The 26631-nt window shown below is 40.9% G+C and overlaps 1 protein-coding gene across 4 annotated transcripts in view; it reads left to right on the forward strand.

Annotated features, from left to right (window-relative positions):
* The first annotated feature begins 9463 nt into the window (after positions 1–9463).
* ARHGAP32 (Rho GTPase activating protein 32) overlaps positions 9464–26631 on the forward strand; it is a 319968-nt gene continuing 302800 nt past the window's right edge. For 2 of the 4 annotated variants that reach the window (XM_076002670.1, XM_076002671.1), the window contains exon 1: positions 9464–25550. In XM_076002670.1, the coding sequence (XP_075858785.1) occupies positions 25382–25550 (169 nt within the window). In that variant the 5' untranslated portion in view covers positions 9464–25381. The remainder of the gene's footprint in view (positions 25551–26631) is intronic. The other 2 variants (XM_020286787.2, XM_020286792.2) reach the window with 1 other exon arrangement.

Raw genomic sequence — 26631 nt, forward strand, 5'->3', positions numbered from 1 at the left:
AGCTCTGTGTTTTAAGAAACACCTCCTCTGGGTTTCTTACTTTTAACTAAACGAACTCCTGAAACCAAAGGGCTGGGGCATCAAGCATGGAATTCTAGTATCAGCCAATGGATGAGGGAAGATTTCTGACTCAGAGGTCTGTGATGTTCACATACTTTTTGCAACAGGATGATCCACCAGCCATTGCTGGTTAGAACAAAATAAATAAATAAATAAATCACAACATTAGAAATGTCCAACAATAGGGGACTATTAAAGGAAGTACGGTGTGGACATACGATTATATAAAAATTATGTTTTAAATAAATATGTATTATATGAAAAGCTAAAGAGATTATTAAGAGAAAGAAAGCATATTACACACTTTCTTTTCAGTATGATCCTGTTTCTGTTAAATTCTTAAATGTATATCCATGTATACAAATATAGGTAGGAGATAGTTGCCAAAATTAATAGTGATCATCTCTGAATTATGATTATGGATTTTCCCATTTTATTGCCATTTCTAATTTTTTAACAAAGAAGTTGAATTGTTTTATCCCTTTTTAAAATCTTTACATTTTTTCCTAATATAGAGTAGTACACATTTCTGAATAAAAATAATATTTTTATTTAAAACAAACACCAAAGGCCATACTCACTTTTACCTCCTAAAGTAAGGAGAGATTCGTGAGCAGTTTAGTAATTCATCAATCATTCACACGTCCCATGTTCCAGGTGTCGAGTATAGGAATCTAGGCTAAATACAGCTATGCTGCATCCCTTGTTCTTCTATAAAGAAGACTGAGGAAATTTCCACAGTGCCATGCTCCCAGGCAGAGTTTCCAATGGCAGTAGGCTACTGCGGTTCCTTTTATTTCACCCTGGACACAGGTAGAATATCAAGATATTCTTTGAGCTAGGACAGTTCTTGTGATCTCTTAGGTCATCTCATTGGGTTCCTGCTGTTGCTGGCCGCTGGGGCCATCCCAGATACTTTAAAATTAGTTCCTGACACAGATTCCTAAAAGCATAGTCTGATATATAAAAGTTATTCCTGAGAAACAAAGTCACTTCGCTCTGAAGACCAAGTTTAGAGGTTGTGCACCAACAGACAAGAGTTTATGTAACAGTTTGTCTTTGTTCCTCTGGCCATGTGTGACCTTTCTGAGCCTTCCTGCTGACAACATCCCCAACAGAAAAACACAATGTTTAGCCTAATGTCCCTCCTTCTCTCCTGAACCTTCATGGAGAACAACAACAGCAGCTGCATGATTTTTACATAACGTAAATACTTTATTTACTTTTGTATTTAATTTATGCATCTGTCCAATGTTTGCACAGCTGTTTGATGTCTGTATACCCACAGATTAGCTTTTGCTAGTTTCATCTATCTTAAACCCTGAGCATTGAGAAATGGAGGGGCCTCACTATTCACTTTCTTTGCTCAGCCTCCAGCATGGCATCATACAGATGGGCACTTAATTAAGAAGGATGTTTCTGAGTGAGGTCTAGTCATCTAAATAGCTTGAATGATACCTTGAAGATATCTTTCTCTTTTGGAAAAGGAAGAGCCCGAATTTCCTGAAATGCTCAGGGAAAACATGATGGTCGGCTTTGTTTCCTCTGTCCAAGGACACTGTTGTAGTATCAGGTGACACTGAGGAGGTTTTATCTCTCTCAAGGAAGTACAGCAGAGGATTTGGGAGGTGTAGGATGTGAGAGCCAGCCCAGAAGTGCAGCTAGTAATTAGGGAATGGACTGGGATGAAAAAATTGTTCTCTTCTTCAGGCTTACTTGCCCAGCAAAACCCAGCAAGGAGTGCGCATGTGAAATGCTAATGGTTTGGCCAAACAACATAACGGACACTAGTTTGTGTCCCCGTATCTGCATGTGGATTTGTTTTTGATGCTGTGTTCTTGTGGGCATGGGAAGAGTTGTGGTCAACTGCAGCAGGCACGGCAACTGGAGGCAGTGTTGGAAATGTAAATGCAAGGAGCCCTTGTCTTTTCCCTCCCAGTAGTAGAGGGGCGGAAAGAGGGTGGAAAGGAATCATTCTCTTTCGATGGGTCTTCTCCTGCAATGTGTAGAAATCCATGGATAATCTTCTTTTTTTATTTAAAAAAATTATTTTTAATTCTTAATTTTATTTATTTATATTTTTAGAGACAGGATCTTGCTATGTTTCCCAGGCTGGCCTCAACCTCTGGGCTCAAGCGATCCTCCCACCTCAGCCTCCTGAGCAGCTGGGGCTACTGGCAGGCACCATGGCACCTACCTTGCCATTATTCTGAAATAGTATTCTTGCCCAGTTTTGTGTGATCTAGTAGTCAACATAGATTTACAAAAAATAGATCTCTCTCTTTTATATTGCATAGACTGAATTTTAGTCAGATTTTGAATATCTCTGTCCCTCAATTTCTGTCAAACTTAATAGAACCTTGTACTTGATAAAGCATTAGGTCTTCTCTTGAAAGGTGTACAGAAAACTCTGAATTACCTAAATTATTATTTTCTCAACTGATTGACACTATCTGTTACTACTATAAGTACTCTTTAACAACCTATTCTGTTGCCATGAGTAAGGGGTTGTTGGTTTTTGTTTTTTAAATCTATCAGGAACTACTGAGAAAAAATTCTAAAATTTGACCATGACCTGAGAAAGGAGTGAACTAGCAAGATTGTATCTGTTATCAGTTCTGCTGGAGACTGGCCTTTTATATCACTCAAAGGAGTACTGCTGTTCATTTTCAGCATGAAACACACAAGAGAAACAATTCAGTGGGGAACAGGGGAATAATATTTTGATAGTGTAGTTTTATTGTTTTGTCTGATAATATTATGACCCCTACCTCCCAGTATATCCAGGGATCATCCATGCTTAAAGTTAAGTACAAAATAACTTCCCAAGCCACGTACAAGTGATTTTAAAAAATAATAAAATGGCATATAGGATTATCTGCTACAGTTGTCAAGTTGCCCTGGAAACCTCACATCTACTGCATTTGGTTTCAGAAACATAGGTAAATCCTTAGCCAACATGTATTTTGAATATAGCAGAAAAGCAGATGTTTTAGACCTTCTGAGATGCATTAAGTTCTGGAAACTGGAAGCCATAAAAGACAAAATTGTGGGAGGAGAATTGCAGGGAGCTCCCTTGGAAAGCTGCCACCCTGGAGATGAATGACCTCCCTTTGATCTCTAGCTTCCCCAAGTCACTTTCCCATGCATTTCCTCAACACTGGTTTCAGCTCTTTAGATCTAGTAAAAGCCTCTGGGGTTGGGAGCATCACTGAGTAGGGTGCTGATTCAGGCCAAGCTCAGAAGGAGGAGTGCAGCACAGTGTTTATGTAAAGCGTGTGTATATGTGTGTTTCTCATGAGGAATCGCAACATCTGACCACTGTCACAGCCCCCAGTGGGAGATTTAGCTTCTTCCAAGTCAGCTCAATCAAATACGCACTCTAAAGCATCATGCTTGCTGGGCAGGGGGTGGTGGTGACAGCTTCAAAAAGCCCCCTAGACCCCAATTCCCTTGATGCCCCCTAAAGATTTCATATGTAGAAATATTACAGTTGCCTCTTTGTCTAATAATTCTTTCATGAGTCTCCATAATTGTGCTTGATAAGAAGGGGAATTAATACTTTATACAAATGCTTACATTTTAATGCTATTCCTTTCCCTTCCTGGTCAAAGTTCACATCTGACTGTGAAATGGGTCAGTGTTGTTGCTCACACTGCCTGACATGGCAGTGGCAGAGTGCAGGGCCTGCTACGTAGGCGATATGCTTGGGGAACTATGTATGTTGCTTTACTACCTCAGAGAGATTTATTCTGGTGATTTTAGAAATGCTGAATGATTTAGAAATGCTAATTCTCACCAGTTGTTAGATATGTTTACAAATATCTTTATTACTTCCTCATTTTTAAAATATTACACAAAGAAGTTTGGAGAGCATAATAATCACTATTAATTTCCAAATTTTCTTTCTTTCAAAGCATTTCCAGAGTAGTTAAATCATTCTACCTTTATGATACCCACCTAAAGAAGAAAGCAGGCAGACCCATTTTACAGATGGAAACATAGAGATGCTAATTGATTTGTCTAAGGTTACATAGTAGGGCAAGATAAAAAATGAAAGGGAAAACTTTTATCTTCTAAAATTTACATTCTGTGTCAACATGGTCATGATTTCAGTTGGGAATGAGAAGGTAGTTTATGTAATTTGGCTTTAATTTATACAAATACGTACCTTTAACATCCATATATCAAAACCTAATTGAAACTTAGACTGTGATTTTGTCCTATAGGCACTGAATTCCTCATTTAATGTACTTTTCTCTACTGAATCTTGATATTTTCTTAGATTTCCAGTATTGTTTGTTTTGATTTGATTTGCAGTATATTGCAAGTTACACAATTTTGTAATGTGCACTGTCTCCACTTATAAGTATAATGACAAATCATATAGCAATAAGCAACAACGGATAAGAAGTAAGCATATAGAATTTGTACCCTGACAGTACTTTTTATTCATTAGTTTGGCAATATGGATACAGTGGTGAAACAAAGTCCTTGCCTTCATGGAGCTTACATTTTAGTAAGACAGACAAATAATAGGTATCAGTTATACAACGTAATCACGTAATGATAAGTGCTGTAGAAAAGAAAGCAGAGTTAAGGGGACAGAGAAAGCAGAATTATTTTAGGTAGTAGTCGGGAAGGTTAACTTAAAAGCCAGGAAGCCAGAGCGGCCCTCCCAGGTTTGGGTAACAGCAGGAGGCCTGTGTGGCTGGAGCAGAGGGAATGGCAAGAGGTACAAACTGGACAGGTGAGTCGGGGCTGAAGGGACTTGAAAGGCTGGAAAAGGACCTTGGATTTCATTGGAGTGTGATCAGAAGCAGAGAGCCCTGGAGAGTTTTGAGCAAGAACAATGACATTATTTTACTAATGCTTTATAATAAACATTATAATAAATTCTCTTGTGCCGGTATTGAGGATGGGCCTTGGAGGAGGAAGAATGGAAGCAGGGAGAGCAGTTGAGTCTGTTGCAGTCACCCAGAAGAGAGATCATGGTGGGGCACGCATGGGTGTTAGTGCTTAAGAGAAAGGGATGAGATGGGATTCAGCGTCTGTTTTGAAAATAGAACTGGAAGGATTTGCTTCTAAAATGAACATGGTGGTTGAGAGAAGGAGACATTTTTGTCCTGAAATAAGGAAGACTTGGCAGAAACAATTTTGATTTTGCTTGTAATATGGAAAACAAGAGTTCTGTTTCACACATGATGCGTTTGAGATACAAATGGAGATGTCACATAGGCTGTGGGGATTTATGAGGCTGGATTGCTAGGGAGAGGTCATGGTTAAAGATCTAGGCTATTTAAAGCCTTAGGCTGGAGGAGATTGCACAGGGTGGGAGTGTAGAAAAAGAATAGGAAGGGTCCAAGGTCAGAGTGCTGTGGCAGGCAACAGTTATAATCCTGGAGGAAAAGGACCCAAGGAGACAGCAAAGGGACCATTATCAGCTGAAACATTCGAGAGCAGACACATAGATAGGTACAGCTGGTATTAAGGTTGAAAGACTGAAAAAAAAAATCTTTGTGGGAGAATAACCAGAAGTTCCAAATTATGGTGACAGAGGCTCACGAACCAAAATGTGATGAGGAGACGAGAGAAGATGGAAAGTTTATCATTTCAATGAATGCACCAGGGATTAGTCACATCTCAGTGAACAGGACCACTGATGTTCCTTAAAATGTTGCCTATGGTAGTGTTTGTTGTAAAGGATTCCATGTTTAGATGGGCTACTCCATGAACATTGATGTTAGCTAGAAGAATACTACAGATAGACAGCACAACTTTTTTAAAAAATCACTTTTTAATGGGCACACAGCATGGAGCTGGCCCATTGGCCGGGGGAAAAAATAAATAAGCAAGACAATATCAATTGTCATTTTGGGAAAGTTCTCCATCAAACCTGGCCCCTTTTCAACAGCTCACTTTTCTCTATCCAGCTGTTGAGCATTCTCAATTTGGGGATGCAAATAAGCTTCTCTTCTCTCCCTTGCTCAACTCCTAGGCTCTCTCTAAAACTCAAGGTTAGGTAGGTGTTGCAGTCCTCGGTGTGGCTGCGCTCCTCACTGGCTCTACTTGTCTGCACCATGACGCTGCTTCAGTGCCTAGAGGGGACTGCAGTGCACCAGCTCTGAGATGCCAGGGTGAGCCCAGATGCTACCTCCTGGCAGACAACGGTGCCAAAGCCAAGAAAAGAGGCCAGGCTGAGGCCTCCAACAGCTTTAGAGAGGGATAATTTGTGTCCCTCTGCCCCCATCCGGCACCTCACCTTGTGAATATTGAATCAAATCATAAATAAGTAACAAATTCAGTTCTTTAACATTATTTTACAGTTGGGCAGATTTTTTTTAGGGTATGTTGCAATGTTTGTGATTTATGTATTTAATCACTAAGGGAATTATTAGGACAGAGATAATCGATTACAAACATCTGAAACACCAAGGTCAGATGGCTGCAGAGTTGCCTAACAATCATAACCTTCAGTTTATATGCAGGTTTGGCAATAACAGCTACTTATTCATAGGACACTTGGACAATGTGATCCAAGGAGAGGGAGTGCTGGCTCAGAATGACATAATGGAGTATCAGCACCCTTGAATTTGCTCAAACACCTCTGATATTTGGAAAACACATGTGGAACCCATTTGTTCTTTCTCTGAACAGGACATAAGACATAGGGGGAAAGTTACCAAAATGTTTTGAGGTTCTAAATTAAAATATCTGTATCACCCAAGGTATGCATAGATCGTAGCTCCTTTATACATCACCACCACCTGAGCATAAACCATTTAACATTTGGCCAATATGGCTGAATTTCAGAGCGTGATGGCAAAACTCTGGGATGTGAAGGATTTCTGAAAAGAATGCAGAATGTTATTATCTTAGTTGAGACTGGGGCCTTCAGTAAAACTTGCTTCCCATGCTGACTTGGTTTTGTGTTCTATACTGACTTCCTCTTGGTATCACGGGATGTTTGTGTTTAATGCTCACCCTCTCACCTCCCTCCCAACCCCCTGCCCCAGAACACCAAAAGCTACTGAATCTCTTTTTTGTTTTTGAGACAAAGTCTCACTCTGTTGCTCAGGCTAGAGTGCCTTGGCGTCAGCCTAGCTCACAGCAACCTCAAACTCTTGGGCTCAAGCGATCCTCCTGCCTCAGCCTCCCAAGTAGCTGGGACTATAGGCATGTGCCACCATGCTAGGCTAATTTTTTCTATATATTTTTATTTGGCCGATTAATTTCTTTTTATTTTTAGTAGAGACGGGGGTCTCACTCTTGCTCAGGCTGGATTTGAACTCCTGACCTTGAGCAACCCTCCCACCTCGGATTATAGGCGTGAGCCACCGCGCCCAGCCCCTACTGAATCTTTATCTGTCCCTCTCTGGCAGAGATGTCTCTCTGTGGCCCAAAGATAAATCCCATGGAACTGCTAGTTTGGTTAAAAAATGACTTCTAAACTATGGTCTTACTATGTTGAAATTGAAGGTCTCTGGTTTTCATCATTTACTGCTGTTTCTCTGGCACTCAGGAAGTATCCATCAAGGCCCTGATGGATCCCAAGTGCACGTATTCCCAGAGGGCTGCAGTGTATTTATTTAAAGGTGGCTTCCTTAAAACTTTCCCATCACAGCAGGTGCCTCTACGCAAATCTTCTCATTCCATCCCTTCCCTGGTTCTTGGTCTTTAACACAACTTTGATTATAATGAAGCTGGCAGAGGAGTGGGATTACTGTGCATGTTCACTGCCTAATTTCTTTCTAGGATGTGGCGAAGTCCTGATGCCCGTATGCCCTTGACATTCTGCTAACCGTGGTCAAGGCCACGTTCGATAGCCAATGCCTCTCACGGAAATGACTGTACGCAGAGTGGACCCCAATCCCGGCGAAGACAGCAGGTGATGCGGCACTGGCGTCACCCGGCTGGAGGCTGAGAGTAAGTTTTGCGGGCTAACCGTGCCCGCATTTAGATTCCGAGTGGGTCAGAGGAGTGAAAGACACATACGCGAGAGACACAACGAAAATGGAAGCAGGTAAAATGTCAGGTATCCCTCCTGTGCCCGGCACGGGAGTCGCCGCAGGTGGAAGTGCGGCACAGGCTCGGGCGGCTGAACAAAGGGGGCCGGCGAGGCGCCAGGGCGCGCGGTCCCAGGCCGGCTCTCGCCCTCGCTCGCGCCCGCGTCCTCCGCGCCCGCCGCGCCGCTCGCGCTTCTGCCCGTGCCGAGCGAGGCAGCGCCCGAAGGGACTCTCCGCCCAGCGCAGATGCCAGGGAGGCGAGCGGGCTCCAGACCCGAAAGCGCGAGGGACGGCGATGGGAGGACCTTGGCGGCGAGGCGGGGGGCCAGCGGCGAGGCGGGGGGCCAGCGGCGAGGCGGAGGGCCGCGCAGCCTCCCGACGCGCGTCCGGGTGTCGCCGCGGCGGGCGCGCCTCGGCCGAGCCCTCCGGCAGCGCGGCGCCCCTCCCGCGCGCCCCCGCGGCGCACGTGCGCTCCCGGCCCGCGAGGCCTGGGCGCGCCCCGTCCCGGCCGCGCGCGCGCTCCGCCCGCCCGTCCTCCCCGCGCGTGCTCGTGCCCGCGGCCGCGGCGGCGCGCCTCTTCTCCCCGCTGCGGGCGGCGCGGCGCAGGAGGAGGCGGAGGCTGGGCGGGCGGCGGGCTCCGGCGGGGCGCGCGCCGGCCAGCGGGGCGGGGGCGCTGCGGGGGCGGCCCGAAGGCGTGCGGGTGAGGGGCTCGCGAGCCGGCGCACCGGCGTCCCGGGGCCGTCCGCCGCGGGAGGGCAGCGCGGCGCGGGGTGGGACTCTGAGGCCGCGGCCCGGCGCCCCCGCCCCCGAGCCCGGCGGGCGGCGCGGCGGGATGAGGCGTTGGCGCGGGGGGCGGCCGGCCGAGCGCCCGCGGCGGCCCGGGGCGGCCAGGCGCTAGGCCGGCGGCGGCGGCGGGCCCGGCCCGCGGAGGGCAGACACGGAGCGGCGAGCGGGGCGCAGCGAGGCCGCGGCGGCGCGGCCGGGCCGCGGGGCTCGGTAAGGCGGGCGCGCGGGAGGGCCGGGGCGCCGGTGACGTGGGCCGGCGCCGCGGGGAAGGCTGCGGGGCCCTTCTTTCTTTTGTAGAAAAAATTTTTTTAAAGTGAGGGTTTCGGACCGAATGTTCTCGGAGGCTCCTCGCGGGCTCCCGCCGCCCCCGGGCTCATCTCCCGGCCTCCCGCGGCGGGCGGCGCTGCGGGCCTCGCCTCCCGCGCGGCGTCGCGCCTCCCGCGGCCTCGGCGGCCGGCGTCGCGGCGGGTTTCTGGCCTGCTGCAGTCGCTCAGCCGAGGCTGCGGTCGAGCCGCGGCTCCGGGGATGGCCGAGTGGGGGCTCTGGGGACACGGCGCCCAGGAGCCTCGGCGGGAGCGCTCCCTCCGCCGCCCGCGGGGCCGCCGCGGCCCGCCCACCGGAGTGCGGGGCGGGAGGGGATGCCTCTGCGCCGTGCTCCGCCGAGTTTTCCCTCTCCTTTCTAGTTGGCTGAAGTTGCCGCTGCATGTTGGACGACAGTGGTGACTTAGTGCCTTTTTTCCCTCTTGCTCCCCTGCCACCTCGTTATCGTGCCTTTCTCATTTTTTTTCTTGATTAAATGTTTATGTTAAAGATTCTCTTAAGCAGCGCACAAGAAACTGGGAGAGAAAGTCAGACCTTATTCTTAGCTTTAGCCTGCCTTGGGCCCTTTATAGCCTCACCTTCTGTTGCTGAAACTTGAAGGTGTAGGGGAGGAGGAGACCCACGGCAGGGTGCTTGGGATGCAGTTTAATAGTCATCTTTTAGGAAATAGTATTTGGGTAATTACAATTTTGATCTGGATGCAGAATTGCAATCTGCTTTTAAAATGCTTGGGGCACTTACTGTGTGATGCTACATGGATAGCTGGCAGCTGGGCGGTAGCATTGTTGTCAGCATCTCTTTTATTTCCCATTCTTTCAGAGTTTTGTTTGGCACAGATTTAGATATTTTAGGTCAGTCTGAATGAGAATAACTTCTGATACATTGGTTGCGTTTGGTAAACATTGTCTGCATTTGTATTTCTGTTGGAAGAAGAAAAAGCAAATGGTGCAGGAGTACAGTGGCTCTTGGAGTCTACAGCATGTGCTAGTTTGAATCCGTAATTGGATTTGTTGTAATATTTTTGAGTATTGATGGTTGTGATTCAATAATATATTTCTCCTTACTGAGTAAATTGAAGTCTAACTCGGAATCGATCTATGTTGCTTGGACCTGAATGTGAAGGAAATAGAAGCTTTAATTGATGCTGCAACATGACCTCAAAGTTTAAGTACTCACTAGGGCGTTTTCTTTTCAATAGGGATATTGGTGAAGATGAGGTATTATGATGCTGTGATTTCCATTTCCAGGAATGTCTGAGCTCTGATTTCATCCCTAAAATATATGATTTTGCTTTATAGGACCAGTATCTGTAATGGTGTCAGGTTGGAAATGTGCTTAAGCCAGTTATCTTCGTACCATGGTCCCTATAGCAGTCCAGGGAATAAAGCAGCACTTTGGACAGAGACTTGTCCTGCCACAGCTAGGGTGGAAGCCCAGTTTTCTGTATGATCCTGCACATCGAGGTGGGTGACAGCATGAAGTAGTGGGAGAGGAGAGACCAAAGTGGGACAGAGAAGAAGTGTTTGTTGGAAGAACCTTTTTCGGTTATATAACTGTGTTGTTTTCTAGGGAGAGACTAAAAACTAGCAAGGCAGGCTCAACTGTCATTAGAGCCTTTGATGTTGGTTTGAATTCCAGTAGTTATGTTCCCTTTGTTTTTGCCCCCCCTCCCCCACATCGTTTTCCTAACACCAGAAGCTTTTGTGAAGTTAGGTTGAGGCTTTAATGGCAATATATTCATTTCCACTTCTTTCTCTTGTTTGTTCTCTCTTTCTCTCTCTTTTAGGTGCTATATAAAAGGTGTTTTTTTTTTTTTTATTGTTGTTGCTTGTTCTTTCTTGAATTTCTTGAATAAGATGACTTATTCAACAGTGCTTTCCCTTCCCAGGCTGACCTGAGTGTATCATCTGCACAGTATATACAGATGCACTGTTGACTGTAGGTACATTTACTAAATGTCAAGAGCTACTAAGTGTTTTCTTCAGAAGACTGTGGTAAGGAAAAATGAAATGAACTGAACATAGTTGTATTTTTAAAAACTAAGACTAATATTGTTGAGAATTTTTAGGATTTAACACATAAATGTGAATTCTGATGTCCATGGAAGTAGTCAAGAGGCAGCAAGGACTTGAAGTCAGGAGGTAGTTGCAGGTCTGCCACTTAATAGGTATTGTACCTTCCTTGGGTGAGTTATTTACATTTCTGACCTTGTTTCCCTTGTTTCTAAAATGAGGTTGAGGTGGGGCTTGGTGGCTCACACCTGTAATCCTAGCACTCTGGGAGGCTGAGGCAGGTGGATTTTTCGAGGTCAGGAGTTCAAAACCAGCCTGAGCAAGAGGGAGACCCTGTCTCTACTACAAATAGAAAGAAATTAATTGGCCAACTAATATATATAGAGAAAAAATTAGCTGAGCATGGTGGCGCATGCCTGTAGACGCAGCTACTTGGGAGGCTGAGGCAGGAGGATTGCTTGAGTCCAGGAGTTTGAGGTTGCTGTGAGCTAGGCTGACGCCACAGCACTCACACTAGCCTGGGCAACAAAATGAGACTGTCTCAAAAATAAATAAATAAATAAATAAAATGGGGTTGAGAAGGCTTGAATTGTCTTACAGAATTGCTGTGAAGGATCAGATGATAGGAACGATGTGAAAATGCTTTGTAAAACTTGATTTTATATATGTAAGGTATTACTGTTATTACATGTAAACTTAGTATTAATTACAACCTATTTTGCCTGGCATACTGGCCTGGCCTGCTGTTAAATATATGAACAGCAATTTGAAAAATGTGGTAAGGAATGAGAATGTGTTAGGTCTCTTCTAGTTGCAAAATTTTTTGATTCTGTCTTATTTTTTAGGAAATCATGTGTAGTCCTTGCAGTTTTAGACTCTTTGGAATTTTCAATTATTCTGGGACAGATTAAGTTTATTGAGACTTTGAGCTTCTTTAAATTATCAGTTCAAAATACTAAAAGAGGTTACAAATTAGGATTTATAGGAGTAACTGCTTAGTAAAAAATATTTTATATTTGCATTGTTTAGGATGGGTTGGCAAACTATAGCCCACAGGCCATATCTGGTATGCAGGCTGGTTTTGAATGGCCCATGAGTTAAGAATGATTTCTAAATTTTTAAATGGTTGAAAAAAATCAAAAGAATAGTAAAATTTTATGACATATGCAAATTATATGAAACTCAAATGTCAGTGTCCCTAAATACAGTTTTATTTGCAACATACTCACGTGTTCATTTACGTGTTGTCTATGGCTGCTTTACCAGTACAACAGCAGAGTTGAGTACTTTTGACAGAGACAGTATGGCTTGCAAAGCCTAAAGTATTTACTGTCTTGTTCTTGGCAGAAAACGTTTGCTAAACCCTGATTTAGGACTTAATATTTTTTGCTTTCAGTAGGACAAGCGTTATTTCATCATAACCATTGTAAGGTTAAGACTCCTGGAGAGATACTAATTTTTGCTTTGCATCTGGATAGATTTGAGTTCAAATATCAGCTTTGATATTTATAAACTCTGATCCTGGACAAACTAATTAATATTTTGGTGCCTCAGATACCTCCTTTGTAACCAGGAAATATCAATAATATGTACCTTTGAAGGTTGTAATGAGGATTAAATGAAATGATACATGTCAAAGCTTAATACAATATCTGACATATAGTAAGCACTCAGTAAGTGATGGATGATGGTTATAAATTCTAGTGTAAAAATATGTCTAAAATATTATTACTTTTGCCCCCAGATTATAGAGTTGTTCTGATTCTTATGCTACTTGTTATAACATTTTCTCCTTTACTGAAACTAAGTTTAGTTAACAGCCGATAATGGGAAACACTTGAGAAATTTCCTGTATGTTATAGTGTATTTTTATTAATCACCTGTTTACTTCAGGTAATTAAGATGGGTGGAGAGACACTTCTGCTCTAGTTTTTATAGTTCCTGGTTCTTAATAATTTCCTGGTTAATGTTCTTATGTTTGCAAATTGGATTTATTAATAAATACCACTTCTGTTTTGCTACTGGCTTTTTTTTTTTTTTTTTGAGAGAGAGACGCATGAGATAAACTTGCTTTAATTAGGCCAGGGTTAGATAACTTTCCCCATATGTATATTATACTCTACGTATTCCTTATGATTTGCCTTAATGGCTCTATAACATCTTCCTCAGAGTTGAAATAATTTTTTTCTAAAGATAGACCTACTTTACTATCTAGAGACTTTGATGTTAAGCTGCTTTTTGAAGTATTTGGTTTAAATTATCTTACAGTTGAGGTGTTTTGTGTGCCTCTCAATTTCAAATGCTGGTTTATTTAATGTTAATCACAAACTAAAAGTGAGCAAATAAAACAAGGCCATTGTTCTGAGTTAAACAAAATAGAATTGGGGTCATTGTGGCTGTTGCAGTTCTACAAACTGCAGTTTCATGGCCTTGGATGATACTCCAGTGCAGTGGGATGATGAGATATGGGAGGACATTAATGTTCCTTCACTGTCCTTGGTGGAACAGTGAGGTTTAGGCAGAAGGGCCCTTCAATAAAACCTTTGAGCAGCAGGAGCTGGGAAACTGAAGGGTTGTAATTGTAGCACTTCAAAAAAAGTAGAGACCTAAGGAAGACTCACTATGAGGATGGGACAGGATTGTCTCTTGAGGTTAAAAAACAGACAAACCTAGAGATTTCCTATCTGGAGAGATGAAGATTGAGCAGGAATAGTTCCCGAGGTAGTAAGATGTAAGGATTTGATAAAAATATGTGTTAATAATTTCTCAGTATACCTGGACAAGGAGGCTTTCCCTGGTATTTAAAGGAGATTGTTTTAGGACAGGTAAAAGGAAGTGCTTGGTTAAATTTCTCACAAGAGAGGCATAAACTTGAATATTCAGAGTGGAAGTAAAATTCTGTTTTTCAGTAATATCCACTTATTTGGCTTATAGCCACATACCTATTTACTACCTTTTTTATACTATGGATTATAATATACATTAATATTGGAGGCTGTGGAGATAGAAAACATTGAGAGGAAAAGCACATGTGAGCCATCCATTATGGAAAGATAGGCATTAGGTAAGATAGGCATGTTACTCTGGGAGAGAAGTCAAACGTAGATAATTTTGTCAGTTTACCCTAAAATAGTAAAATCTTTGTTATATGAAGTTCAGTCTTATGATCTTGTGATCTTTTGCACTGTTTTTATTACCTTGTCTGTAGGATGGAAACAGTAATTCTGTTCTTTTCATTGGAGAACTATGTGATGGAAAGACTCTTAATATGAGTAGCATTTTCAGTAGTTTGGAAGAATTTGTTATGTGACATCAGTAATTACCCAGTATGTTAAACACAGAAAAGTGAAGTAACTTTTAACAGGGTAAGGAGTTTTGAATATGGAGTCAGAGGACTTGGGTATTTGTCTTGGTCTGCTGTTAACTGGCTGCGACTTTGGATAAGTAATTAATCTCTTTGAATGTCATTTTCCTCATATAAAATGAGGGGTCACACTGGAGGCCTCTAAGGTACCTTCTTGCTTCAAAATTCTATGATTTTCTGATTTTTTTAAGTAGGGACCATTATCTTGCACTTGCTCAGTTTCCATTGACCTGCTCAAGGAGAGCCTAGCATGCCTTACTCATTGCTTTGTATCTAGTAGTCCTCCAGATTCAATAGCAATCCTGTCACCAGTGGGATGAGGGAAGCCAAATCTCTCTGAATCAGTGAATTAAGAAGTATCCATTGAGTACATCTGTGTGTCTTTTTTTTTTTTTTTTTTTTTTTTGAGACAGTCTTGCTCTGTTGCCCTGGCTAGAGTGCTGTGGTGTCAGCCCAGCTCACAGTAACCTCAAAGTCCTGGGCTCAAGGGATCCTTCCACCTCAGCCTCCTGAGTAGCTGGGACTACAGGCTCTTGACACCACACACAGCTAAGTTTTTCTGTTTTTATTAGAGATGGGGTCTCCCTCTTGCTAAGGCTGGTTTTGAACTCCTGAGCTCAAGTGATCCTCCCGCCTTGGCCTCCCAGAGTGTTAGGATTACAGGTGTGAGCCATTGTGCCAGGCCACATCTGTGTATCTTGTGCCATGCTGGATGCAGTGGAAGATAGATATGAAAGAAGGTGTCATTGAGTCTCTGCCCTCAGGAGGTATTCATTTCATTAGGAAGATAAACTATATTATGAGAAATAATATTATAAAACTGTAGTCCAGGAGACAGAGGCATGATCTGGCAGTTTGAAGACTTGGGAGGTATTATTGGAGAGGGTACTTTGTGGCCTTGTGACCTTGAACATATGGAAAATGAGCCTTGTAGATGCTCTCCAGCTCTGAATTTTGGTCATTCTTCCTTTGTCAAAAGCAGTAGCTCTGAATCAACGTGCCAGTAGACAACCCAAGTAAGAACTGCTCAGTCAAGGGCAGATTTTTATACTCATTTTGCATGATTGTTTGATTTACCATGTGGAAGGAAAAGGTTACTTTAATTTACTAGAAATGTATTTAAGGGATAACTTTTCTTCTGAAAAGTCAAACATGCAAGAAGTTGTAAGAAACAAAAGTAATCCTGTTCCTGAGGTAAAATTTGTGTCTTGGATCTCATTCCTTCTTGCCTTAAGTCCTTCATTCTTGTAGTTACTTTCTTTCCTAAATTATCATTCTCTCTTTATTGAGGCATCTCTTGTATGCCTTGAGGTATATGTGTTTTTTGTTATTTGCAGCTGTGGTAACCAGTTGTCCACCAGATGCCATTCTCAGTGACTCTATTTTAGTAATAGGACCTTCAGGTTTTATCTGGGTACATGGTGGCCCAGCTAGAGATTGCATTTCCAAGCCTTTTTTACAGGTAGGTGCGGCCACATGACTAAATTCTGGCTAAATGGATGTGAACAGAAGTGGTGTGTGCGATTTCTGGGTCATAACTGTAGAGGAAGCCAATTGCTTTCTGATTCCTCTTTCCCTCTTTTTGCAGATGAGAACATAGGATGTTAACACACTGCTGGGGCATATTATTTGACCTTGCAGGTGAGTGCAACATCTTAGCGGGAGATGGATAAGTTCTATGGGTCCCTATAGGATCTTGTGGAGCAGAGCCACTTACTAGCCTTGGACTACTCATATATCTCTGCATGATTAGGAATACAATTCTATTGTTTGAGCTACTAATACCTTAACTGAATAAATCAGCCCTCTTCAGCCACCTTTTCTTCCACCTTGGGATCCCCTTCAGCCCAAGATTTTTGTTTCCTTTTATAGCAGAAATTTTTAAGAGTTGTTTATATTCACTGTCTCTTCTTTGTCACCACTGATTCTCTCTTTTGATGACCTGCATCTTGCCAAAGCTAGTGGTCAGTTCAGTGTCTACATATTACTGACTTCTCACCAGCATTTCACATTGGCCAGCTCTGCCTTCTGACCTCTTAGCCGTTCTTTTTGACCTTTCATGTTCTTTTGCCAGTTTATTTCTACCTGTCCCACACACCTTGAAAATTTGGAATGTCTCTGGGTTCTCATGTGAAAACCCATTTTTATGGTTTCAAATATCATTTATATGCTGATGATGCTCAAATTCTTAACTTCTAGTACTGATTTTTTTTTTCCTTGAGCTCTATGCTTATCAACTCCATGCCTCTACAAGGATGTCCAGTGGATGCCTCAGAGATAGCATAAACAAAGCAGGACTGTGAATTACTTTTCCTTTCATTTACTCTTTCCTCTCCCTCCCCCAAATCTTCACTGTCTTAGTTGGTGGCACCATCATCAACTACTTGTACAGGTCAGAACCCCTGGAATCATGCATGATTTTGTTTTCCCTCCCCATCTCATGTTAAGTCAGGTAAGCTCCACCTTCAGAATATAAACTGGACCTGGCTACATCTCAGTTTTTTCACTGTTAAAAACCTATGCTAAGTAGCCTTTCTCTTCTGGCAAACTGTCAACAGACTTCCCTGCCTCTACCTTTGTCTCTGTCCTTCCCTTCAATCTCCTCATAGGTAGGAGCCAAAGTAATGTTAAATGTTAATCAGGTCATAGTACTCTCCTGTTTACTGGCTTTCCAATATGTTTAATGCTACAACTAAAATTTAAAATATTATGGAAACAAAACCTTTATCTTGGCCACTATTGAAGCCCCATCTCAGTGCTTTTTAACTAGGGGAGATTTTGCCCTTAGGGGATGTCTGGAGACATTTTTGATTGTTACAAGTTGGGAGAAGTTACTACTGGCATCTGGTGAGCAGAGGCCAGGGATGCTGCTAAGCATCTAAAGTGCGTGATCTGGCTCCTGGTTTCTCCTCCCACCTCATCTTCCTGTATTCTCTCCTTTGCTCACTGGGCTGCAGCCACAGTGATGTTCTTTTTTTTTTTTTAAGTAGATTTTATTTTTAGGTTCATAGCAAAACTGAGGCAAAGGTGCAGTGATTTCCCATATACCCCCTGGCTCCACACATACAAAGCTTCCCCCATTATAAACATCCTGCACCAGAGTGGTCCATTTGTTATAGTTGGTGAACCTCCATTGACACATCATTATCACCCAGAGTCCATAGGTTACTTTAGAATTCACTCATTTTTCCCACCTGCTCTGAGAAAAAAAAAGATTCACTCTTGGTGTTACACATACTACATGTTTGGGCAAATTTATAGTGACATGAATTCACATTATAGTATTATACAGAGTAATTTCACTGCCCTTAAAATCCTCTGTGCTCTGCATATTGACCCTTCCCTTCCCCAACCCCTGGCAACCACTTCTCTTTTTACTGTCTCCATTATTTACCTTTTCCAGAATACCATGTAATTGGAATCATGCAGTATGTAGCCTTTTCAGATTGGCTTCTTTCACTTAGGATATGCATTGAAGTTTCTTCCATGTCTTTTCATGGCTTGATCATTTCTTTTTAGTGCTGAGTAATATTCCATTGTCTGGATGTACACAGTTGCTTCCAAGTTTTGGCAATTGTGAATAAAGCTGGTGTAAATAAGCATGTGCAGGTTTTGTTTTATTTTTTGGACATAGTTTTCAGTTCATGAGTAAATACCAAGGTATGTGATTGCAGGATCATCTGGTAAGAATGTGTTTAGCAAGAAACTGCCAAACTGCCTTCCCAAGTGGCTGTATCATTTTTCATTCCCACCAGCAATGAGTGAGAGTTTCTGTTGCCTCATGTCCTTGTCAGCATTTGGTGGTGTCAGTGTTTTAGATTTTGGCTATTCTAATAGATGTGTAGTGTGTGGCATTCTTTTTTATCCTTGAATAAGGTAAGCACATACTTTCTCAGGGGTTTGTGATTGCTGTTCCTTTTGCCTGTAATGTCATTCTTTCAGATTTTTTGCATGGTTGCCTTCTTCCTCCCCAAGAGGCCTTTGTGATTACCTGTATACGTGCAACATTTCTGTCTCTCTCTTTTACATCATTCTATTTTATGTTTATTTATGAGTGAGACAGTGTCTCACTGTGTTACCCAGAGTTCAGTGGCACAGAGTTCAGTGGCACAGTCATAGGTCATTGAAGCCTTGAACTCCTGGGCTCAAGTGATCTTCCCACCTCAGCCTCCCAAAGCTGGGATCACAGGCATGAACCACCATGCCTGGCCCTCATTTTATCTTTTTCATATTGTTTTATTATTTATTTGCTTATATATATATTTTTTTTATTTTTATTTTTTTTTTGAGACAGAGTCTCGGTTCGTCGCCCAGGCTAGAGTGAGTGCCGTGGCGTCAGCCTAGCTCACAGCAACCTCAAACTCCTGGGCTCGAGCGATCCTCCTGCCTCAGCCTCCCGAGTAGCTGGGACTACAGGCATGCGCCACCATGCCCGGCTAATTTTTTATATATATCAGTTGGCCAATAAATTTCTTTCTATTTATGGTAGAGACGGGGTCTCGCTCTTGCTCAGGCTGGTTTTGAACTCCTGACCTTGAGCAATCCTCCCGCTTCAGCCTCCCAGAGAGCTAGGATTACAGGCGTGAGCCACCGCGCCCGGCCTGCTTATATTTTTAATTTTTAATCTTCCTCTCCATAAGCTACTTGAGGGGCAAGGAGTCTATCTAGATACCTGCTGTAGCCCTAGTATTCCTACTTAATAAATATTTGTTGCTGACAGAGAGGTGCTAGAGTCTATTGTAGGAATGGAGGAACAAGGTTTTCAGTGATGACGATGAGTCACAGAATCCCACTGGGAGCAATAAGAAAGGTTATGATTTGCTGGAGGGTGGAAAAAATATCCCTTGAGACAATACTGCTTCAGTCTTTGATTTCATAATTAATTTTATAGAATGGAGGAATTCATCCTTATGTTTGTGAGGCACAAATGAGCAAAGAGCTGACAGGAACTTTTTAAGAAAGAAAGGTTACTTTAGGGTGTAGCTTTTACTTTGCCTGTCTCTCTGCATATAGAATGATACAGAGCTACATGTTGTACTTATATATGTCTCTAGAGAGACCTGTCTACCTTTCCCTATATTGGAATTCCTTCCACATTATCCTTGGGAGGTGATTACCTACCCTCTGCTTCTGTATTTTCAGTGTCTGAAAACTCAGTTATTCACACAACGGACCAACTTTATAAGGAGTTCTTATTGCTAAAAAAAATTCCTCATTCTACTAAATTGGAATGTTCCTCCCTGCATTTCCAATACCACACAGATATGCTTTATTTTTCAGTTGATAGTTCTCCAGCTGTCATGTGAAAAATGGCTGTTTTTTTTATCTTCCCACCAGACATTTATCTTTCAAGGCTAAATGCACTCATTTTCTTTAACTGTTCCTCATATAACAAGGCTTTTAGATCCTTTTCCAGGCCCATCCCTAACATTTTTGGGACTTTGGGCAAGAATACAAATGGTGGTCTGCAGTGGTTTGGATCTTTGACCCCTCCAAACTTCTTGTTGAATTTGATTCCCAGTTTTGGAGGTGGGCCCTAATGGGAGGTGTTTGGGTCATGGGGCTGGAGCCCTCTTGAGTAGATTGATAACCTCCCTAGGAGGGGGAGATGAGTGCGTTCTGGTCCTGTTAGTTCCCATGAGAGCTGGTGGTTAAAAAGAGCCTGGTACCTCCTGCCCCCCCTTGCTTCCTTTCACTATGTGATCTCTGCACATGCTGGCATCCTTTGTTTTCTGTCATGAGTTGAAGCAGCCTGAGGCTTTAACCAGATGCCCAGTCTTCCAGCTAGCAGAGTTGCAAGCCAAATAAACCCTTTTTCTTATAAATTACCTGACCTCAGGTATTCTTTATAGCAACATAAATGGATTAAGACAAGGTTCATATGCCACATGTCTAAAAATTTACAAGTTATAAATCAAGCTAACTGATTAAAAAATGTCCCATTGCCTACGTTAACAAAACTTTATAATGACATATTAGAGTCAAATAGAGAATTCATATCCTTTGAATTTATTTCTAGAACATGGTAAAGTGTAAAGAGCCAGCCTCTAACCCAAGATCCTGTTTTATTCTCTGGGTTACTTGCCCAAGGGACTTTGCACATGCACCTATGTGGACACTCCAGCCCATATGTCCCCATATGCCCTTCAAACAGCAGCTCTTTGAGCATCTCTTGGTCTGGGGTATAAATACTGGTGGTGGGGTCATCTGCCCTTGGGAGAACCAACTCAGGGAAGGGGCCTGAGTAGACTTTGGAAACAGGTGAGAAATTCAGGGACCTTGGTCAAGATGAGGGCTGTGGCATGTAGGCTGCTGATGGGCACATCATTTAGGCCTTGAGAACAACTGGCCAGGTCAGGGGTGTGGCTAGAGGAAGGGCCAGTACATGGTCCTCCAAAGCTTGAGGCACAGGGCAATGGTCCCCATTGCTTAGGTCCAAGGCAATACTGTTCTATCCATGTCAGACTCTGGACTTGGTCCCATTTGCCAGAGTTCATTATTGTGGAAGATATTACTTCCCTGTAAGAGTGCCACAAATTAAACATTATATTTTAGTTAGATCTTCCTAACTGGTGTGCCAGGTAGTGCTCTGAGTGTGTTACAGATGGGCCAGAAATACCGATTTCCTTAGTTCTCAGGATTATCAGGGGCAGAGAGGCAAGAGCTAACTAGGCTGATCACCTTTGGGCTCCAGCAGCATGTCCTGTTTATCTCAGGGTGCCTGTACCAGTACTAGTATACTATCAGTATCAGGTGTTTAACATACAGCTTTAAGAGCATTTTTTAATAAATGTCTTTTGGTCCACCTGACAGTGTCAGAGGTGTCAAAGTAGATCAGTGGTCCTCAAACTTTTTAAAGAGGGGGCCAGTTCACTGTCCCTCGGACTGTTGGAGGGCCATTGGAGAGTGTGGCGCACAGTCCACACATGTGCACTTTGGGCCCTGGACGAGATGGCTGCTAAGCAGGACAGGCAGCGGTGGCAAAAACACCCTTCGGGCCTGATAAATGTCCTCAGCGGGGTGCAGTTTAAGGACTCCTGAAGTAGATTTTGTGTTCTTCTTATTAATGAAGAAATAATAGATCCAAGTTAAGTCACTTACCTAGCTACAAATTCTCACTCAAGTAGGCCAGATGAAACTAGAACTCTGTTCTGACTTATTTTGGTATAGTCTGTCTATTAACCCAAATTGTGTTCCCTGTACTTTTTTTGGACAGTTTATTGTCATTGGTTCATTTAGTGCTTGTAGGCAATTACATTTTTAGAGCTTTTCTATCCCCAATTCCATTACATTGTCTCCCTGTTTTGTTATTTTTTAACCTAAATATTCAACTTTACATTTAATTCCTATTACATGGAATTATTTTTATGAAATTCAACCAGTTGATCCATCATCTTAAAACTTGATTCTGTGTCTTACCCATTTTGATAGCTCTCTTCCCTAGATTAGTGTTATATTTAGTTATTGTAGTAATGTTAGAAGTTCCCTGTTTTCTGTTGTTGTTGAGTTGTAGGAGTTCTTTATATATTCTAGATATCAATCACTTATCAGATACGTGATTTCACATACTTTCTCTCATTCTGTGGATTGCCTTTTCACTCTGTTGATAGCTTCCTTTGATACATAAAAATTTTACCTTTAATGTAATTCAGTTTATCTTTCCTGTAGTTGCCTATGCTTTTGATGTCATATCCAAGAAATCATTGCCAAATCCAATGTTATAAAGGTTTTCCTCTATTTTCCTCTAAGAGTGTTTTATAGTTTTAGCTCTTATGTTTAGATCAATAATCTACTTTTGAGTTTATTTTTGTATATGTTATAAGATAAGGGTCCAATTTCACTTTTTGTATGTGGATATCCAGTTTTCCCAGCACCATTTGTTAAAGACTGTCCTTTCCCAATCAAATAGTCTTGGCACCCCTGTGGAAAATCTTTTGACCATGTTTATGAAAACTCATAATAATTTTATAGATGAGGTGATTGACATTGAGGTGTGACTGATACACAGTATTAACATATTCTTAAAAAGCATTTTTTAAAACCCAAAGTAATTTATATTTGGTACAGTAAAATGAAGGAGCTTTTAGGGTTGTGAGGATCTGTGTGTTGCAGTCTTCTACAATTATTGTAGTTGATTTTAAAGTAAGAATTTTGTTCTTTGAGATTAATCTTAATATAAGCATGTCAGCAACATTTGTTAAACTTTGTAATGGAAGATAGTAATTTTGGGTTTCAGCTTTCTGAAAATAAGGTCTTCAAGAAACAAACACTATCTTTTTTTGTAGTTATTTTTTCTTCTGGAATGTCTCATGAATTTATGTATTATGGAATGTTCTGTATTTTTTTTAAAGCTGTAACCATTATCTAATTGCTGTGCAATGGAATTAAAAGTAAGTTTTTAGAGCCTCATATGTTTAAAAATTGGTATATCTGGGTAATATTTTAAATTTAGCTATAGTAAGAAATATTTCTATTTAGGATATATATAAGACAAGTATTGTAAACTATTTTATTTTTGGTTTTGTTTGACTTCTTTTATACCCTCCCCCGCTTTTTTTTTTGGTATATGTAGAGTAGTACACAATAATTGACTTTGCTGTTGACTCACTTGGGAAAACAGATTCCCATGTATCTGTTTCACTGTCCTCTCTTCTTGGGATACATTTTGACTTAATGTTCCCAAAACTTCCCCAAAGCATGTAAAACTGTTTTGAAATAGTAGCTTTAGTCATATTTTACAGCACTTTACTTATAAGTTGGGTTAAACTAATATGTCTACCTTAATTCAGTAGGTATTTACTACCTACCTATTGGAAGGAAGTGGTTTTGTATGGGATAAAAGGTAAAGGCTTCCTTTATGCCACTCATGTTGTTAGGAATTAAAAAAAATCATAGAGCTAGAATGATTTGAAGATAACATAGTATAAACTTTTTTAGAAATTGAAAATTCAATAGTTTGTGAGGTTTATTTTACTATTTTTGCATGCCTAGTTCATTCTTTCATAAGTAAATATTGCTTGTGAGCATTTTGTCAGATTTCCATATTTTCTCAATTGGTGTGTGAAGGGCAGACATTATTTCCTTGTTTATATAGAACTCCATCTTTATTAATGGTGATAAATTATAATTATAGATGTTTATGGCTGAACATAAACATCTATACGTTTAGTTACAAAAATCATCAGAATTTGAATATTTTTTTCTTGTTATAAAAACAAAAGGGATTTCTGTATACTATTGGATTTAATTGCCAAATAAGATTCTAATATATTTAAGGTTGCCTTTTAAAAGAATCATTAATATTCTGGGAATCACTTAGTAACATGTTTAAAGTCAAAATTACTTTGATTAATAGAACAGATTGCTTTTTCAACTCTTTGCTCCTGGTAGGAACAGTTTTCATACATTTATTTGCTTAAAAGTATTACCTGAAAACTTTCTGGTGAATTCCTCAGTACCCTGTTGCTTAACATAGGAGAGAGGTAGAAAAAGAAACAAATGCTTGGTTTTTATTGGCTTTGTTTCTTTTAACATTTCTGTCTAATAAAAATTGGGGTCAGGCTTCCTAATGTAAAGAACTGACTTCATGTAACCGGGACTGTTCTGTCATAGGCTGACCTCTTGAAAAGTAGGAAGGGAAGTCTGAAACAGGAGAAAAGTTTGAGAAAATCTTTCTGATTAGTCTTAGCTAGGTTAGTGATATTAAAATATTATGATATTCTTACTGTTTCAGGGTTATGGATTTTATTAAAAGCAGAAAAACAATTCTTGGTCAGATTAATCCATAAAGGCACCAGTGGTTTGAAAATATTTCTGTACTGAATTTTATGCAACAAAATCTGGAATAACTTTTTTTTTTACCTTTTGACTCTTTTTCTTTTTTCTTATTTTTTAATTAAAAAATTAAAAAAAATTTTACTAAGTACTGGTTTCAGAATAATAGACCTTTTTTCTTTTATTTAACCCAATCCAGAGCCACCTTGTGTTTAGTTTCAACAATATTTCTGGATTCCAGTGATGTTTGTTATATGATCTTTATTTTCCTTTTTGCTTCTTTCAGCTGAATTTCTCTCTAAGCTCATTAACATAAAAAAATATGAGATTTAACCCATTTTTTTTCCTGAGGAAGGTGGTGTTTAGCACCCTGTTGGTGGCTGAGTACATTTGGAGTAATATTTTCAGCTTTCTGGAAGCATTTGCTTTATTTAATAATAATTATGTAAAAGCTTCCTGTTTGGAGGAAACTTTGTCTTTGTATTTGCAAAGTCCTTTCAGCATCATGATTTACCTGGTTTGTGTTTATGTAGGATTTTGAAGCTTAGATGCTAAAAAATTTATTTCAGATGTTTATGTTACCATGTTTTGGATTCCTTATTGGTTAAGTTTTTGAGAGTGATTCTTTTTTGGTTAATTACTCAGCTATAATAGTATTTTGTTGTGCTAGAACAGATTTTGGAGGTTACTTTTAGCACATGGAAGTAGTAAGAATTTATTTAAAAAATGGATTCCTTAAAGTAGATAGGTTAAACAATTAAATGCTTATTTTTTTAATGCTTAAACAGTTATTAAAGTGTATAAATAAAGGTAATATTAGTTGTATTCTACATTTTCATACTAAGATGTCTATCAGTTATGGAATGAGAAGCTGATTTTTTAGGTTATTTTCTTTTTTAAAATAGTTGAATTTTTTTTTTTTTTTTTTTTTTGAGATAGGGTCTCACTCTTGTATCTGGGCTAGAGTGCAGTGGTATGATCATAGCTCACTGCAGCCTCAAACTTTGGGCTCAGGCCATCCCCTGGGCTCAGCCTCCAGGGTAGCTAGGCCTATAGGCATGTGCCACCAGGTCCTGCTAATTAAAACATTTTTTTTTGTAGGGAAGGGGTCTCACTATGCTGTCCAGGCTGATATCAAACTCCTGGCCTCAAGGGATCCTCTTGCCTCAGCCTCCAAAAGTGCTGGGATTATAAGTGTGTACCACCATGACCGGCAGAGATATTTAGGTATATTTGTTATCACATTTTAAGAAAGAAGTTTTAGATTTATAACTCTGTATTAAAACTCATGGCACATTTCTTCACTTTTTATCATGTATGATTTAAAATAGAGAAGGACAAACAAGGATGAGAAAAACCCAGAAAAACAAAGTCAACGGAAGCTTTTCAAAACAATGTTATATGAAGTATGATAATTATGATAAATAATAATAGTATTTGTGCCAGTGATGTTTGTGATTGACTAGAATTATAAATCCTTTATGCCCAGGTAAACAAATTATCTTATTTCACAAAAGAGATTTAATAATTTATGCTTGAAGTATAAATGAAATACTATGGCCCTTCAATTGAGTAATGCTTATGTGGGCCTCAGATGTAAAAGTTCAATCAGTGCAGTTATTGCAGCCCATTTCACTGAAGGAATGGGAACAAAAGTTTGTTTGTTAACTACCATGGAACTGAATACAAAGACGCCAGTGACCTTTGAACTTCTGTGGCTGTGCATCTGAACAAGGGATTGTTTGAGAATGGGAAAAGCTGCCAGTAGATTTGGGATATGCATTCTCCTTGTTTTCTACAGAATTGTTGAATGACCTTACTCCAGAAAAACAAAAAAGCAAAAACCAAAAAAACCCCCCACAACCCTTGAAACCTTAATTGGAAGAAATTCTTATTAATCTTAGAAGAATCTCATGTCTGTATAGCAAAATCTAATTAGATATTCATATCCCAAAGTGATAGTCATTAAAAATATTGTCTGTGTTTACAAAAATGGCAACATTAATTATTGCCATTTTATGTGTTGACAAGGCTGATAGATGCTTGTGGTTTCTTCCTCTGCAGTTCTTGTTATATTCTTATTAAAAGCTATTTTCCATTTCTAGTGGTTGAAAAGTCTTTCCGTATCTGGGTCACACTAACTCTTCGGCTTTCTTTCACATTGCTTAAATGTTGGGCGTTATTCGGGAAATGAAACCCATAAATATTTGTCAGATGAATGAGTGAAGTAATAAACCCACAGGAAAAGTGTTGTTTCTGTGTGAGAAAGTAGGAATAGTGGGATTTTCAGTACTCTTTTTTTCCTCTC

Source organism: Microcebus murinus, chromosome 4 (assembly GCF_040939455.1).
Source record: "Microcebus murinus isolate Inina chromosome 4, M.murinus_Inina_mat1.0, whole genome shotgun sequence".
NCBI classification, from domain to species: Eukaryota; Metazoa; Chordata; class Mammalia; order Primates; family Cheirogaleidae; genus Microcebus; species Microcebus murinus.